Source organism: Symphodus melops, assembly GCF_947650265.1.
Source record: "Symphodus melops genome assembly, chromosome: 2".
NCBI lineage: Eukaryota > Metazoa > Chordata > Actinopteri > Labriformes > Labridae > Symphodus > Symphodus melops.
Genome location: NC_136692.1, coordinates 20,766,617 through 20,784,692, shown reverse-complemented (window position 1 = coordinate 20,784,692; position 18,076 = coordinate 20,766,617). Strand labels below are relative to the sequence as shown.

At 41.6% G+C, this 18,076-nt stretch overlaps 1 protein-coding gene across 4 annotated transcripts in view; it reads right to left on the bottom strand.

Annotated features, from left to right (window-relative positions):
• Positions 1–17,441, bottom strand: part of rptor (regulatory associated protein of MTOR, complex 1) — a 170,082-nt gene extending 152,641 nt beyond the window's left edge. For all 4 annotated transcript variants that reach the window (XM_079337749.1, XM_079337751.1, XM_079337750.1 and 1 more), the window contains exons 1-2: positions 16,971–17,441; positions 14,575–14,749 (exon numbers count right to left, since the gene is read on the bottom strand). In XM_079337749.1, the coding sequence (XP_079193875.1) occupies positions 14,575–14,742 (168 nt within the window). In that variant the 5' untranslated portion in view covers positions 14,743–14,749; positions 16,971–17,441. The remainder of the gene's footprint in view (positions 1–14,574; positions 14,750–16,970) is intronic.
• Positions 17,442–18,076: the final 635 nt, after the last annotated feature.

Here is an 18,076-nt window from a genome sequence, read left to right as displayed (position 1 = left end):
CGAACGTTGAGCTGCGACACACAGTCCGTCTGAGACTACTGATTCCTCTGTTCCCTTTGTTACCTGGGCAACGTGTCCCACCCCATCTATAGTATAGTATTGGCTGGCTGGAGGGGGGTGACATCAGCAGCTTGTTGGATGGCACAGGCTGAGGTGGTTTAGTGTTAGCAGCAGCAGATGCTGAATCAACACTGAACAAACACTAAAAAGACACTGGGTGCAGCGGTTGCCTTCCAAGTACCTAAAAGCTGCTGATTTCGCTCTTCATTGGGAACTGCTAAACTGTCCTACTAGCTTACAGATATGAGACAGCTGTATGAAACTGAACAAAGACATTGCAAAAACTCTTTACGGGTCATCTTCTTCCAGTTTGGATGGAACATCAGATGAAAGATTTCCCCATAAGTAAAACTTGATCCATCCATAAGCCGGTTCAGTCTAAGAGTCTGATGCAGTTATAGCTTCAGTGATAACCTGAAAGACTCAGTGCTATAGAAGAACAAGCTACTTGATACACTCTAGTGTTTAAATGTGCGGCTTTGTATCAATATCAACCGACAGGCGGCCATCAGCTTCCAAAAAGCTTCTCTTCACATCAGAGGTGGACGAGCCCACAGAAAGCATACGAGCCTGGTTCAACAACCACTCTGAAGATGCCAGGAGGCAAAATGAGTCATTTAACCCTCACATCAAGTTTTACATATGTCTGGGAAGAGGCAGAAGATGCTTCAGATTCTGTTGCCAACTTATTATGTGATGTTACGTTTCAACCCAATGATGGCTTGAGAGTCTTTTGAGCACATTTATTCATCATTAGGGCTGGGGATCTTTGTGTGTGTCACGATTCCATTACCATTCTGTGGGTCATGGTTCGATTTTCTAATCTGAAAAACAACTCTGTATTTATGATTCAAAGTTTATTTTTGAAGTAGCACATACTTCAAGATCTACTCCTGAATTTCTTGTTTCTCCCTTTGGCACTCGACTGAGTTGAAGAGCTAGCCTTAGCAGTGCAAGGGAGTGAGTAGCCAAAAAATAAATAAAATAAAATAAATTTTGGGAAGTTATGAATCGATTTAAAATCTCAGAAGAATCTCGATCTTTGTAGAATTTTTTTTTTTCCCTACCTCTATTCACCAAAGCATCCCAAGTCACCGACCACATCTTAAACTCAATGAGGTTTCATGGGAGATACTGATAAGATTTCCTCTTTCATCCTTCGAAGAACTCGACTCTATCTTCCAAGAATGATTGTACGTCCCCTGATGCCCCGCACTCAGAATGTCTTTGACAGAAAATTCAGTGAAGACATAAAATGTTTGGAAAGCAGAGGATGGCACCAGCTTCTTGTTAGACAGCTGATAAAAAAAAATATGAATTCTATGAAGCATCAAGAAAAAGGTTTGATGTAGATAAATCCTTAAAAGTTGACAGGAAGAACAGCATATGGGTCTTAATGGCATAAATACAAAATGTAAGTATTTATCTATATTTACACCAACATCTCGGGGGAGAAAAGACATTTACATCTAAAAGTTAGGTATGAATGACACAGACCCAATGGGAAAGAATTGGCAGGTTTGCCCTTTAAAATACAACAGCTGGAATGACAGCACACTTTGGAGACAGATTAACACAGAGTCCAGAGAGAGAGAGAAAAGATGTTCCTGTCATGGCGGGTAAAATGTCAATGAAAGCCGGCGACTCTCGAGAGGAGATGTTAAGCTATCATTTCGATTTTTAAGTCGGCAAAGAGCAATCTTTCTTTTTTTAACTCAAGATATAGAAAGAAGTACAGGAGAACAGTCAATAACTTGGCGTCACAGTGGTGATGCGTTCATGCTCATCATGATTACAATTAAGTGGCTCAAAGAAGAGGAGATAATCAACATCCTCAGATAAAGCAGCCTGATTAAATTAGTTGTTTCCGTCCAGCACGCAACACAGGATATTTAGAATACATCAGCTCTTCATTAGCATAAGAATAACGCTAAAATGGTGAGTGGTTTTTTTTGTTCAAGCTCATCATCTCAGTACATCGTTGCATTCGAGTGTAAAAGTGGACAGATGTGGTCCACATCATGGTGAATGATTTATCAGCTTGTTTATTTCTCATATTACCTCGTGCACATTTGAAACAAAAGCAGTGGAAACAAAAAGAAGTGGCTCGTTCATTAATCAACAGGTTTTGAAATGACTGGCTGGTAAAGCCACTGATAAGGAAATATGAATTAGTTCCTGCACTGAGGGAACCGTCAGAGCTCAGAACTCGTTCATATGGCTGGAGCGATCAATACAATTGGGTTTTCAAACTGGGAAATAAAAGGGCCTGCTGTTCAAACATAACTTCTAGGCTTAAAACCTTCTCAAAAAAGGATCCAAGTTCAAATGTTAAAAACTGCAATTCCTAAAAAGGCCACTGAGGGCAGAGTTCAAACGGGGGTCAATCAATCATTGTTGGGCCCAATATTAAAATGCCAGAGTTACCAGATCAATTTCTCTTCAAGTTGTACACACATGAGGCCATGGTTAGCGTGACTGTAAGGTGGATACTGCTAGCTGGGTGTGTGACATCACATCATCTATTTCAGTTCGACATCAATGCGATCCACCTTCATGTATGTTCACGTCACACCGTCACAGTTAAACTGGACTTCTTTTTCTCATCTCATTCAGGGCTTTAAAACAACGCTCCACAAACCTGTGAGAAACAGGCTGGTTTTTATCAACCTATTTTAAACATTTAAAGAAGTGAAGAAGGCCAGGACAAGCTTTTACTTGGGCGTCCAGCTTTTGTCGTCACAACAGTTTTCTTGTTGTCTTTAATGACACCATTGACATATCATTGTAAAATATCATGGACAAGTTGAAAGAAGCAAGCAGGTCGACCCATTTATTTTAATGTCTTTTTTGTCTTTGTTGTTCATGATTATGTTTTTTTTTATAACAGATACAACTGATTACTATTGGTTATCTTGATATTCATATTCAGGGGTAAGGGTAAGCAGAGCACAGTAAAGAGAGGCGTTCTCTTTTTGAGCTCTTGGGTAGATATTTGAGTTTACTATAATCAATCAATGAGTGCAGAGAAAGGAGGTAAAGGAGGAGGACAGTGAAAAGAGATAGATTGTCAAACTGCAATAGCTAGAATGAGCATGTGTTCGTACAACCCGTTGCTTTCCAGAACATGAAGTCTGACCCTTTGCAAAAGTGATACTGTGTGTAAAAAATATTTTTTTTTTAAATAAAAAGGAGAGAGAATGAGACCTATGAGCAAAGAAATGGCGGGTTAAAGAAAGAGATTCATTGTATGAGTGTGTGCATGTCTTCCTGTATGAGCGTGGCTATATAATTGGTTGCCATCCAGCTCTCATTAATAACCGCATGGGACTCCAGGGGACTTCCCAGCCATTTTCCCCTCCACCTTCTTAACAACCCTGTGCAGCCTCGAGCATTGCTTGCTGCGTCGATCAATGGCCCCTGATTATTCCATTTGTTAGGCTCCCAATAAATGAAAGTTATTAAAATGGCAGGGGCATCGATCTGCTCGAGGTGTGCCGTAACCAGCTGACAGGGACAAGTCAAATATTAGACATTACTGCCTAAAATCCCCAAAAAGCTAACAGCATGTTCATTTCAACTCCACTTGAAATGTAGAAAGAGCGTTTTCGGGGTTTTTTGAGACTCTGGGAGAGTCCTCTGAAGTGCACACCAAGTGTAATGAAAACAGAAGCTCAAAAAGGAAGGAAAAACCAAGGCACTCTTTTACAAGACTAAAGTAATAAAAACTTGACTTGACCAGATATTATAGTATAATATATTTCATAGTAAGAATATGAAAAACAAAGACAAGTCATGTCCAAAAACAAGCTGAGAAACAACAACTGCCTTGATAGACTTATATGGAGGTTCTTTAATTCTATAGGACAACTTAAGAAGGGGAATCCAGGCTTCAGCTGGTGCAAACTGGTGTGTCCCAGAACAGGGACGTATAATCACACCATGAAGGAAAACTCCTAAAGCACACAGTCAATTCAGCAACTTGAATACGGTGCAAACACCCTGGAGACAGCAGGTGTCTTCATCAGAGTCAAAAGAAAAGCTCCCTGTTGACTCTGATGGAGACACCTGCTGTGTCCAAACATTCGAGTGTTTTAACGCCGCGATCAAATTGCTGAATTGACGATGTGCTCCAGGGGTTTTTCCTTCATGATTTATATGACAAATATTTTGCCAAAAGCATAGGAGCAGACGCCTTGTTATTAAGCTTCCTGAGACACTGAATGCCTGATGTTAAAGTCTCCTCCTGGTTTGATCACTCTCTCTCTCTCTGGTCTCTGAATCATAAATATGTTTATGTATAATTAATAAGTGGTGATCCTCTCCTCAAGAAAGTCTTCAAACCATGAGTCTTCAATCAAGCAGCAAAGGAAGTTTTAAGAGCTGTTTGATAATCTGTGTAAAAACCGACATGAAGTCAAGAGTATCAAGTAAATGTAGGAGCAAGATAAAAGCAGGATTTGTATACAGCTGTCACAAGAAGCACAGATGGATATGTGCGTGTCTTACTGATAACACAAGTCGACTCTGAGGAAATACGACAGGCGTATTGATTTATTTCAACGATTACATTTGAACTTTAGAATGACATAGTGTTGCAGCTTCTATTGATACAATGTGTTCGCAGTGATGCACAAATTCAAAGACAAAGAATGGGGTCGTCTGTACAAGGGGTTCTTGGAATTGCTTTGTAAAAAACGTTGAAGATGATTGCAAACATTTTCCCTCAAGGAAACGTTCATCCAAATCCAAAAGACAGCTTGCAGTGGAAGGGGTGGATTAATAATGACACATTTATGCAGGGTTACGATGCCCACATTCATGAAAACACTTCAGAAATAGGGTTGTCAAGATACCAACATTTGAAATGAATGGATGCAGGAGAAAATTTAAAAATATCCATTCCTGTTTCGATACCACAGAAACAAAAAACACAATTCAACAGCCCCCAATATTGGTTCATTTCTTGGATTGCACAAATACATCAGCAGGTTTCAGCAATTTAGAACAGTATCCTCTCAGACAGTGCTGTGGCTGTTTGCAAGAAAACATACTGTTGAACATTTTGTATGTTTCTAAAAGGCTTAGACTATCATATACACACACCATATACGGTACATGAGAACTTGCAGCCCTGTGAAGTTAAATGGACTGACACTGTTGTCTCTTGCCATTTGGATTTAAAAAATGAATATTGTATTAATATTGTGATCTTAATTTGCAGTGTCTGTTGTTTGTAAAGTACAAATTGCACCGCAAAATACCTAGCATATTTCGCCATACACAGAGGTTATGTGATAATGTTAGTCAGGTGCGAATTGGCGTCTCTGTGATTTCAGGTCATATTATGAAAAATCCACTTTTAGTACCTAATTTGGGTAACCTGAGTTTCTACTGACCTCAAAAAATGTGAAATAAACCCATCCAGTCCTTTGTTTGTGGTCTGCGTCAGTCTTACAAGTCACAAGTTGGATTGTGGTTAAAAAAATAATAATACTAAAATCTTCCCTCCCCTGTATTCTTCACCCATGAACTCCACCCCCAGCATAGTTTTTTTTTTTTTTTTTTTGCGCAGGTCAGCCATTTTTATTGTCGTTACAGAGGAGTGATGTCTACTAGGAAAACTCAGGGGGTCGCATAACATTTAAAGAGACACACACACCAAAACGGAGAGTTCTGAGCAAGCTGGTTTATACGAGGTCACAAACCTCCTCTGCTGCTTGCTTAATGTTATATTTAGCCCAACGCACAGCACAGATGTTTCATTAAGACCACAGAAGACTGTTTAAAGAGGTGGAAAAGGGGGATAATAAGTCTTTTTTAAGGTTTTTTTTATGTTCTCCATGCCTTTTTTTCTGCCTTTTTTCACAGTCAAGAATTATGGAGGCTGCGTTGGCAATTATAAATTAACGTTTTGACAGCTTTTTGGGTGAAAATTCAGGTGGCTCATCTAACTACACAGCATGGAGACCCATTCGCAGAAAGAGCAAGCTCAAATCCTTCAGAAGAGGAAAATCTCGAAAGATGATTGGATGGATTACATGCATGACGGCATGCGGTAACGAACACTTTTCTATCTCTCAACAGGCTTAACAGTTGTGTGGTAACCTTAGGCCTTTAACGTCAGCGAGCAATCAGACACTTTCCAATCAATATTTCTTCCTTATGCCGTTCCTACGAGAGTTACACAGAGCCCTGACATCATATCCGGGGAATAATGTCAGTAAATGTTAGCTGAAACACAGACTTCACTTATCCCATGTGAATGCGCTGCACGAAACACAGATGTGGTTGGTAATTTCAAAATCACAATCACGTCCACAGGTAATACTAGTCCTGTTCAAATACAGCGTATATCAATTAAATGGAAAGCATATATTACAAGTATGAGACGGATTTATGTCAGAGGTGCACTGACTGATGACAACATCAGACAGTGACGAGAACTTCCTCTAAACCAAACAAATATCCATGATGGTGTTCTACATGATTTTCAAAACGTTCACATCCATTTGTACTAAAAAAAGACACCGTGTTACTGAATTAATCTTCATCCCAAATGAAAGCCATCAGCGTCTTCCTTAAATTTCCTTAATCCCTAATTACAATGGTATAAAGAGGAAATAAGAGACGATGTCATTTTGATGGAACTAATGTGCAAACCCCACGTGGTCCCAGAGGAGGAGAAATGAATTTTGGGAAATGGAGAAATGACACACCGGTGTTTTCAGAGTCTGTTCTTTTTCACAATGGGAGGTCAGAAGTGAAGTCCAGCTCAGTATGCTGGGAGCTTACTAACAAATGGTCTTTAATCAGGCCGATTCCCACAAAGTCACTATGTGATCCTGCTGCTGCTATAATGGAATAACAATATAAAAACAGGAGCGCATTATTGCTTTGTAAATGAAAGGTATTTTTCATGCCTCGATGGCTGAAAGTCTATACGCACTGCCTAATGAACAGTGTGCATTGATTGCATTCACTAATGATGTGTAAGATAAAGAGGCACAGAGCACCTGTTTCCACATTATTACAATGTGCTGGGATATTGACGAAGTATTGAATTCATTACTCCTAAATCGAAAATGCCAAGCAAGCAATGTGTGTGTGAGAAGCGGCAGGCGCAGAAATGTAAACGAATGGTGTGTTTGCAAACACGTGTTAAGTCAATAACCAGTCGCTCTCTGAAGAGGTGCGAGGAGGAGATCATCTTGAACGCTGCAGATCTCATGTGTGATGTCCACCTAATAAAAGGCCTTTAAACAGTCCTTCTTAAAATACAGGATCAAAAGTAGACTTCCTTGAGCCTGTGTAAGAACCAATGAACTGATCCATCCTCAAATCTTTTACAACCCCCTCAAGCTATTTTCATTTTTGACACATGCTGCTGTAACAAAGTGTTCCAGCAACAACGTGCAGCCACTGTGATACTAATCTCAGTTCTGTGGGCACAAAAAAAAAAAAAAAAAAAAAGGGCAACAGTCAATACATTGCTGACAAACACTGAAATAAAATATCATATCATATAGCATAATAGCAAGACTCGGTGAGTCACAGTTAAAGTGAAACTCAACGTGCTCGTGTCTCTGACCTCAAGTCCAGAAAGAATACCACACAGTCTTTACTGTCAATGAAAAGAAAAACATCAGCACACTCATACAGCAGCTCTTTCACTCTGAGGTCACACTCTGCCAGTCACTAGGTTCAAAACTTTCTATCAGTACACGCAGGCCAACGCTAGCTGTTGTTTATCTGTCGTGCAGAGGGATTTTAAAGGTCCCATATCATGCCCTTTTTAGGGTTCATATATCTCAATTTTGTGTCTACTAAAGTATCTTCACATTTGCTAAAAAGGGTCCCAACGATCTGATTGGTCGGCCGATGTGCTCTATCTTCATTGGTCAGTCGCTCGGCATTGTTCGCCAAGATGTCCTTCCCTTTTTTTTTTACCATTTTCAAAATGCAGGATGTTGCTCTGAGTGGAGCAGCGTGAGCGTGTGCTTGCCACAACGAGCCAATGGGCCGGGATCAGTGACTGTCACACTGACAGTTTTAAACAAGGTGGGCTAGGGGTCGAGTAGGAGAAGTCCCATTTCGGCAGTCTTTGAATTTTTGCACATACAGTAGATGTGCCTAAACATGCACAAGACACATGGAAAACACACTAAAGAGCATATAAAACCAGAAAGAGCAGAATATGGGACCTTTAAAATCTCTCTTTTTTTTCTTGAAATGTGTCCCTCTAGAGTTCTCTGGACAGAAAAAAAAGGAATCGTCTTGTCAGTTGTTGGTTAAAGTTAGGGTAGGTGATTTCTTCCAGATACACTTTTTTTGGTTGAAATTGTCTTTATGTATTAACAGTAAAGAATCATCTGTAGCAGCTGTACACCTGTAAAAACTTCAACCAATGTCGGACGATGGTTCGTTTTTCATAAACCAATCAAGTCTCTCTACCCCATGCATGCATGAGCCCACACTCAAAGCATGAGCTGACATCCGCTTCTGGACCAATGGTGCTTGTGCATGTAAGTGAGGGGCGGGGCTTTTGAGGGAGCACAGAGTGAATAAGGAGAACGGAGAAGATGCTACTTTCAAAATCATGCTAGTTTTTTGAAAATGACCAACTCTGCCTTTATTAAGCAGAGGTTATCAGATTCTCGGGTCCAATCCAGTCAACTAAATAAAGTAAAATAATGTAAGTAAACTGCATTTTTTTAAATTTAGAATTCCACCATTAATGCTGTAAAGTGAGTGTTTAATAAGGTCACTGCCAGTTTACAGTGAAGTTGAAGTTTTAAACTGTCACGCACGCTTCCTCAGGGGACATTCTTCTATTCATACTACGCTAATGTCTTGTTTGACCTTCTGCCTCTTTCCACAAAAAAAATTGCCACCAAGAGATTTTCCAATTTGTTTTTGGCAGGAAGAACGGGTACTGATCCACCTTCACGCTCACAGAGCTGGACAGCTCCCACATGCACACCGGACCTTTTCTACGTCTGACAGGACGGTGGGCAGGAAGGGGGAGGGGCGGTTTGACGTAAAGTTTGTACCAAGTTTATGTCACAGCAGTCTTGACGTCATGTACCTTACAGCTCCACAGGGGACAAAACAGGTAGGGACAGAAACGTTTGAGTGTATGGCAGCAGGTAGGGCTGTTTACATCTGGCTTAGAGGCAGGACTTCTCTCTAAAAGCTTTTTTTACCCCCCCCCCCCCAGGACCATTTCCCTAAAACTCAAATGTAAAACTCTGCATTAACTCAAAGCAATATGAAATATGTACGTATTCATTTCGTCAGTAGGAAGCCACACGTACCTAAGGTTCTGTTTTATGAATCATCATCACTGCTGAACTGAGGGTACTCACACAGTCCTCAGTAGCGGACAAAGATACACTTTGAAACTTGTGTCTGCATCTCAATACGTGTTCCTAATCCATTCCATTCAGACCGATCAGTAACCAGAAGGGCAAAGAAGAGGTGCAATCATCTTTCAACTGTGTTGCATCAGTGAGGTTCTCTGACTCCAGGACAGCTGTGATCAGGCCCAGCTTGTATAAGGAGCACACATTACTCTTCTCATTATAAATACCAGTGTTAAGTTGACTGAGACAGGGCCTGAATGGTTTACTTCCTGGGTGTGCAAATATGACTCCTGGTGTTTTCAGTAAAGTGAGATCTTACACAACATATGCTCTTTAAGTTCAGCACTGTGACTATAATTAGATTCTCTGCCCTCCGGCTTCAATCAATCATCATTTGGATGGCGATGAATCATAAGAACAACTGATGCTTTACAGAAGAGCATATGGGATACTATGCTGGCAGGATTTCTCCTCTCGCGTTCCTGTTGTCCTCACTTCCTTGCCGCTGAGGTGGAGGTCGGAGCAGGCCGTGCACGAATGAGATCGCCAGTGGTTTGTGGAGACGACACAGTTCGATGAGGTGGCTGGGCGTCGGACATGTCCTCACAGTCAATCTACTTATCTGCATCGACTGTCAGATCCTGATTTCTGAGACAACAAGCCTGATGGAGTCATGAGCAGTGAGGAGGCGCAGGGAAATGGGCAAACAGGGCCCCGCGTTTGCAAGCAATCATCTGCTGAAATGAAAACGTCGAGCTTCTATTACAACCTGCCGTTTTCTGTAGATGTTTTTCAGGCGCAATGTTAAAAACAAAATTCCCCTCCTGGGTCAATAATGATGAAAAACCTGAACAAGCATCACTTATCTGAACAGGTCGAGGTCCATGTTTGTTTATCACAACATGCAGGTGTCGTCTTCGAAGTTGAAGTTTGAGTGAAAGTTTAAAAAAAAAAAACAGGTCTAAAACAACTGATTAAAGCAACTCCTGTTTGAATACAAGTCATTTCTTCATCATTTTTCTAAATTACAGATAATGAAATTCATTCCATATAATAGCAAACCTGCTTTAATTTCACACTGCTGGTCTGACGGCTCAATAAAAGCAAAAGTGATTCTTCTGTTGGTGGTTACTTTACGATTAATAATAATCCTTATTATCATTCTTTCTTCACAGATATGTGATCAACACGTCACCTTTCTGTTCCACAAAGAAGGAACCCGTCATCTGTGAACCCTGAACTTTACACTGCACCACACTGAGAGCTATTCATTCAGGATACGCATTTGAAAACTGTTATGATCACTCCACTTAGTAGGTGCAGGAAAAGTACGCCCCCCCCCCCCACACACACACACACACACACGCACACACACACCCACAAAACTGATTAGCTGTCATTGGCCCAACAAGGGGAATAAGAACACTGTTTTGACCAATGGGCCTTGTAATCGTACAACCACCTTCCCTCCTCCCGTCTTTATAGAGCCAACTCTCTGAGAGTGTGTGTGTGTGTGTGTTTAGGTGTATAGCAGACCCCTGATTTCCCACAGTGCAGAACATCATTCACAGCCTTCACTTAAGCCTCACACTGCACACTTCACTCACCGGGCTTAACTGCTCTCATACCGGCTCGCTCCATATTCTAACAGCAAAAGAAAGTGCCAGTCGGTTTGATAGAGAAGAAGCAGTTAAAGGTCAGCTACTGTGTATAATCACCCTGGAAATAAGGCCCACTCATCTGACTGTTAAACACCTGATTTTGAGATTTGTCTTTGTATCATAAGAAAACAAAAACTGAATAATGCTAACATCTTCAGAGAGTAATATATTAGTGTTATAATGAATGAAGTTTAACCAGGTGGATCAGCTGCTAGAGAACCCAACAAGTCTAAATGACAACTGGCTTTTATTGCTGGTTGAGAGACGGCTGACTCCACCACTGAGCCATGCACCAATCTAACCCTTCTATCTTAAAGCAGCATTATGTAACTTTGGCAGCCAGTATATAAAATAGGCACTGCACTGCAGTCTAAATTCTTTAGAGAGAGCGGCCCTTCTCCTCCCGAGAGTCGATGTGCACACAGGTTTCTATGTTGCTCGGAAGCTTCAGTGTTTAGCTAGCTGTGCACCGGTCTTGAAATCTTTCTGTGTTCTAACTTCTCTCAGTTATTCAAAGAAATCTCCAATATTTCGTTTGTCCACGTTTTTGGCCTTCTTCTCCAGTCAAAGCTAAAACAAACCATTCCAAACATAGAAACTCAGACACACTGGATGCTTTGATGTTGGCAAGGAACCCATGACCTCGTCAGATGATCAGGAATATGAATTCTGTGAATATTTGACATATTGGGTCTTTTGAATAGATACAGCAGGCACCGAGGGGAACCCCCGAACCAAACGTCAAATCCGGTTCACGCTGAGGGGAAAAAACAAACAGCTTGACACAACATTAAAGAGCTGCTGTGTGCCTGTTGTCAGCTCAGATAAAATGAAAAATCTAAATCTAAGGGTTTATATTTTATCCAACAGTAGCACAGAGCTGAGTAGCAGGAGAAAGAGCTCAAATTCACGTTTGTCTGCACTGCAGTACAGTTAAATTAACGTCATTTTAAACTCCTCCGAACTGCGTAAGACGGATACGACATTTCAAGCCGTGTAGTTTAATCATTCAAAACGTATCAGACAACTATTCCATCCTCTTCTGTTTCGTTTATTAATATATCTTTCTTTGTTAAGTGACAGTAATGAATCAATAGTGGACATGACAGTTTGTATGAGTGAGTTTAAAATCTGCACGATTACTGGTGGCTAGTGCAAAGGATTATTTTCCCCCACGGAAGGCCCCGCCCCCAAACTATGACGCGGCGCCGACTGTGTCTGCCGCTGTTACATTTAACATATTAAACTTGTTATGCAATAAGCAAATAACGTACCTAAATAATTTGCCTGCAACAGAAAAGAATCACACTTCTATAAAAGTATTTCATTTGAAGTATCTCAATCTTAACATCCCAAACTCCACTCGAAATCGTCTCCTCCTTCACTGCTATTCATTTTCTAAAACCATTTTACTCAAGGAAGGATTACTTTTGAAAAGAGTTTTAAAAAGAGATGGAAGAGATGTAACCCCGGGGCAGAGTTCAGAGCCAAATTCTTCCTGCGTGAAACACAAAACTCGCAGCTCTCTGAGCGCAGAGATGTGAAAGGACACTTTCTTCCTCTTACACAACGACCAGTGAGGGATTCTAGCCTGGAAACACTTGGAGCAATGATAAATGTTACACAGTTGATTGAGCATGACTTTCTGATGGGAATGCCCATTCCAGCCTGCCTCTATTACCGCTCTCTAATAAATAGCAGTCACATTTAATGATGCCGTCTCATTCGACACTTCCCTGAAGCTCGACACTTAAGCGGGGCACTGCACAGTAACTCTATTGATGTCCTAACAGCGTAGAGGTGTTACATTTTCATTTGGCTGGATTTCTACAACACTTGAAGCTTTTGTACAGGTTATATATGAAATCCGTAGCGTTTGCCATTGTTAAAGGTGTAGCCCTGTGTAAAAATGAGGCAATCAAAGAATCAGCTGCGGCGGATCAAACAGCTGCTTTATAAGAGCCTGCGACACACCGCAGCCACTCACGAGGAAAAGCTTTAGGATCTTCTGTTCTGTCAGAGCGTGGCAAGGGAAGCCTTCAGCAGAATTAAAGAATTTGGCTCGACTACAATAGAGAAGAGGGGAGCCGATGATTTGTCACCGTGTCCTTAATGTGTGAAGACCGACGTCCTCTCGGTGCACACCAAAGCATCTGTTGATCTGACGGATCGGTTTCCTAAAGCATAAAACAGATTAGCACGAGTCTTTGGGGTTCTCTGTCTTTTTCCAATCTGGAGCCATAATCCTTACATCCCACCAAGACCATTGTTGGTGTGAAGTCCAGGTCTGAGCCATAGTGTGGGGAACATCCTTTCTGCACCCGGCATAACCCAATAGTGAACACCGTTCCAGATATAGGTCCAGTCCAATCTGCATCCAGGTTTGTTTTTGTTTTGTTTGTTTTTTTAAAAAGACTGTTTCTTTTTTTTGTTTGTTTGTTTTTTTAAACAGTGCAACCTCTCACCTTAAGAGATGGAGGTTTTTTCCAGCAGCAAAGGGAAGTGGCAGACAAATGCATACGCTCCAAATCAACACACGTGACGTTCCTCAGACAAGGCACCGCAGGTGAAAGTGCTGGGTGAGAGAATACAGATCCAGACGGACGAGTCCGAGGACGGGAATCGACACCTTTTTTATGTCAATGTAAATCTTATTTTATATTCCTTCATCAAAAGATGGTGTGTTATGTAGTTCGACTTTGAACGTCAAACCTTTCACAAGAATATGATTTGAATATTTTATCATGAGAATGTTATTATGAGAGAAGCCTCCAGTTCATAATAAACCTGATTGAATTAGTCTACCACTGAAGTCCGATTTCTTTCACTCCTTCACAAAAAAAGAAAGCACTGAGTCAAATCACAAGTGAGATGTTACGATGTGTCAGACCCCTGCTTTGAATCACACTTTGTTGAATTTCAATTGGAGACCCCTGTGCTACACAGTCTTTAGGGACGTCCCAAGACAGCAGATGTTGTTGAATTGGTTAATTCTGTTTTGTTTTTCTGTGTTTAAAATATGACTCGTGTTACTTAACTTACATTATCTATCAAAAAGCAAAAGTATCTCAAAAAGTCCATCAATTCCTCCCCATTCAGCTTTGAAGCATTACATCCTCTGAATACAGAGACCAAATGAATTTGCCCCGTTGTGTTGCCCTCAGCTACAGACCCTAACCATGAGAGGAGGCAGCTGTCTGACTGCAGTGAATAAAGTTCATGTGTAAGTTTGATGCTGAAATGTACAGCAGCACATTTTGCTTTTTCGAGGCTTACTTTTTCCAAACATGTAATTTAAAGATCCCCTGAATAGACAAACAACGTGTGGAACTTTCTGACGACTGTTCGACTCTGCAGCTTGTCCGAGACACTCAGCCAAACGGAAGTCACCACTTCCGACAAGAGCGCCTACGAACTCAAACCACGGCACAGCGAGCGTCTTTAAACCCGCCGCGTCTCTCCACGCAAAGATAAGCAGAAAAAATTACCCTGTCCTTCATCCTCCAGCTCTGTGCCAAGGCCTTGGAGCCCTCAATCTTCTCTGAGTGCCGTTTCTTCATGAAGGCCAGGGGTAGTTTCCAGTCATTCATGTCGGCCTCTTCTTCCTCTGCCAGGCCCACGGCCGGCGAGTGAAGCAAGTCTGAGTCCATTTTCATCAGGGCCCTGCAGGAAGAGAGCTCATGTTAGAACCAGAGATTATCAACCTCTTATTATGGTGGGAAACTTGCATTCACTCAAAACTTCATGGAAAAAATGCATTAACTCCCACTCACTCCATGCTAGGAAAATATTTAAACTTCTACAACGTTCCACGACCACTTTGTCAGGAGAATATGAATTTGTGAATACTGACTGATGTGCCTTCAATTGCCTCGTTGGATATTGTTGTTGCTTGGAAAGCAGAGCATTGTAGCTCAGGAGCCGGGCCAGTAGTGCCTACAAGGATATATGTTCAATCACAGCCCCCAATCTCGCTCTGCTGTTCTCCCACTGTACACTTGGCTTGTATAAATATGCCTGAAAACCAGAGTTAGCCAAAACACTGTGTCATGTATCCTCCTCCATGATTCTGGAATCCAAAAAAATGTGTTCTTCATCGAATAACTTCACTGACAGCTCGTCATTACAGCGATGGACAAGGACTGCAAATGCTAGCGTCTTCCTGGTCAGCTTCCCCGTCCTATGACAGAGCGAGTGGCCAGAAGAACAACAGCTTTTGTGGCTGCGCACAGTGTGGACTTAGTGAACAACAACTGCAGGTGTATTGGATGTAGCAGCTCTGTCGCTCTTTTAGTTTTGTTTGTTTTCACTTAGCTAGCAGGAGTATGCTAGGAGTGCACACTCCTGCTAGCTGCAGTATGGTAGCTGAGCTCTCTGCAGGACTGCTTCAATCAAAAGAGCAGTAAACAAAGTTTATTTACAGAACAATAATATACCCGCCTGTTTTCTGTAAATACATGAAGACCTCATGAGGAAGAAAAGACGTAAAAAAATAAATAAAAATAGTCCTCCATTCTGATGTTAGCCTGCCGTTTACCTTCTCAGAACTATCCGATCTGCAGTCATAGTAGCCATGGTAACGGGGGTCTACATAGGACCTGGCCCCTGCATTACAACCCCTCTCCTCGAAACATTACATTCACCTCAGTTTCACAGAAAAAAAGTAGCATTTGCATTTTCGCCGCAGTCAAAAGTCAAACCGTTGAGCTTTTCTAAATCCAGTGATGTAGCACAAGTTACAAAAAAGGACTCGCAAAACTAAAGCTCCCAAATATAAGCGTTTTTATTCGTTAAAAAGGGCTTCATTGGTGGCACAATGTTTGGAACTGTTCCTCAGGCGTAATACCACCCAAGCCTAATTAGACGTGCACACCCAAAAACAGAATAGAAATAAATAAAATAAAATCCAAACATTCACTGACATCAAGGTCAATCCACAGAGGGTAGAACTCTGAACTTTAGTGAAGTAACGACATCTCTCTCTGAAGGAGGAGTGAGCTTTGCTGACACAGAAACGCACAGATTCATATTTCTTAACTTTTGATAATGGTTAGAAGCAGCTGTGTAGTGCCGGATATATACAGGTAGACAGAGTATACACACTTATTTTTGAGTCTCCATAGGATGTACACACTTCTGAATTCCCTCTGATACACATCATTGATTGATTAATACTCCGCATTATATTACATTTCCTTTTGGCAGGATGTTGAAGGGATGACCTTTCCTACCCTGTCTCTTTAATTGACTAGTACACTAACTAAACAGGCGAGAGGAGTCTTCAGTGTCATTGTCTAGAACAGAGGCTGTTTATCCTCCTCTGTTGGAGTATACCTGCTTCTTTAGGCACCACATCAACACTGCTGAGACTTCATATTTAATGCACAGTGGTGAAGCAACCGGTTGAAAACTAAACCTAACAGACTTGCATTTCTTCAGGTCAAGCCTGAACTTTTATTTAAAACATCTAAGCACACCTGTGCGACTGTGTAGCATCCAGGTTACTATAAGTCTCCCTCTGAGAGCATCACCTTCACATCAGACACGTGAATAACGTCTACTCAAGCACGAAGAGACAGTTGTGCAGTTGTTAAGAAAGTAATAATGTTAATAAAAATGTTGTTCAAATGGCAAGGCTAAGTGAAACTTCTCTTCACATGCTGAGCTCGTAGCTAGCGAGCAGCTGCATAGACAGAGAGCAGATGAACCCGGTTAGCTCGTTAAGTGCTAACTGACAGCTCTCCTCTGAGGATCACTGCCAGCTGTCAACGTGCATGAGGGACCAGTGCTATTTAAAACTTCTTCCAGGTTGCTAGCGAAAACAACGTGGGTAAGGGGGGGAGATACGTGAGACAGAGCAGATGTGAAGAAATGGCGTGCAGACCTTGTAGCGGTGGGATTATTATCGACCCTGGCTGAGGAAGCTCTCCGTCTCCGGACGATCACAGAGACGGTAGCACAAACAATCCGAGTCAGAAAGTTGTAGGGCAGCGTCCACAGCCTGTAGAGTATGTCAAAGCCGTCAAATCCGAGTTGGACGGGTGCGTGTTTGCATGGGAATCTGCGGCTCCTCTCCCCACGGCTCTTCGCTATGGGAAGGGGCTGGAGACGAGGCCCATCTTCACACGGACAGTCTGCCACAGCCACACGAAGCACCGACCACAATCGTCGATGACTGGGGTCCTTTGATCTTCTCTTATAAATCAACGACCCTGCTAGCTTATTTTGTGCAACAGTTTTTGCTGAAATCAGACACAATCCCGAGAATCGCTTCGGAGAGGCACTTCTTCAGCACTTCTGCAAGGGCGCAGCCATCTTGGGTTGGACCCAGAATGCACTGTTGGGGCGGCGATGACGTCATGAAACGTCACCGTTACTATCGCGCACCAAAATATAAACACACATACCAAGGCCGTGTAAAAATTAAAAACATATGGATCTAGAAAATTACACTATATTTTATTCGCATCTTCACAAATATGAGTGTCATGTTGCCCTTCGATCTCTGGGAGGATTAAAGCAGAGTAAGTCACCATCTATCTATCTATCTATCTATCTATCTATCTATCTATCTATCTATCTATCTATCTATCTATCTATCTATCTATCTATCTATCTATCTATCTATCTATCTATCCATCCATCCATCCATCCATCCATCCATCCATCCATCCATACATACAGACATACATTTAAACTCACTTAAAGTTTGGAAACGTTATGGTTCGGTCAATTATTTCGCTCCTTTAATAATATTAAGTTGTGGTGTTGTTCTGCAATATCTCTCTCACAGGATAAACAGAACTTATAATCAATCTCAATGCTTTGTGACATCAGAATGAGATTCTGGGGCCAATGGCAGTCCCAGATCTCCAGAATCTGGAACCTAACTCCATCCTCCAGGATTTTCTCCCCCACAGAACCAGGATCATTACAGAGTACCTCCAGAATTTTGAGAGGAGAGAAGTCCAGACCTCAACCCAATTAAAC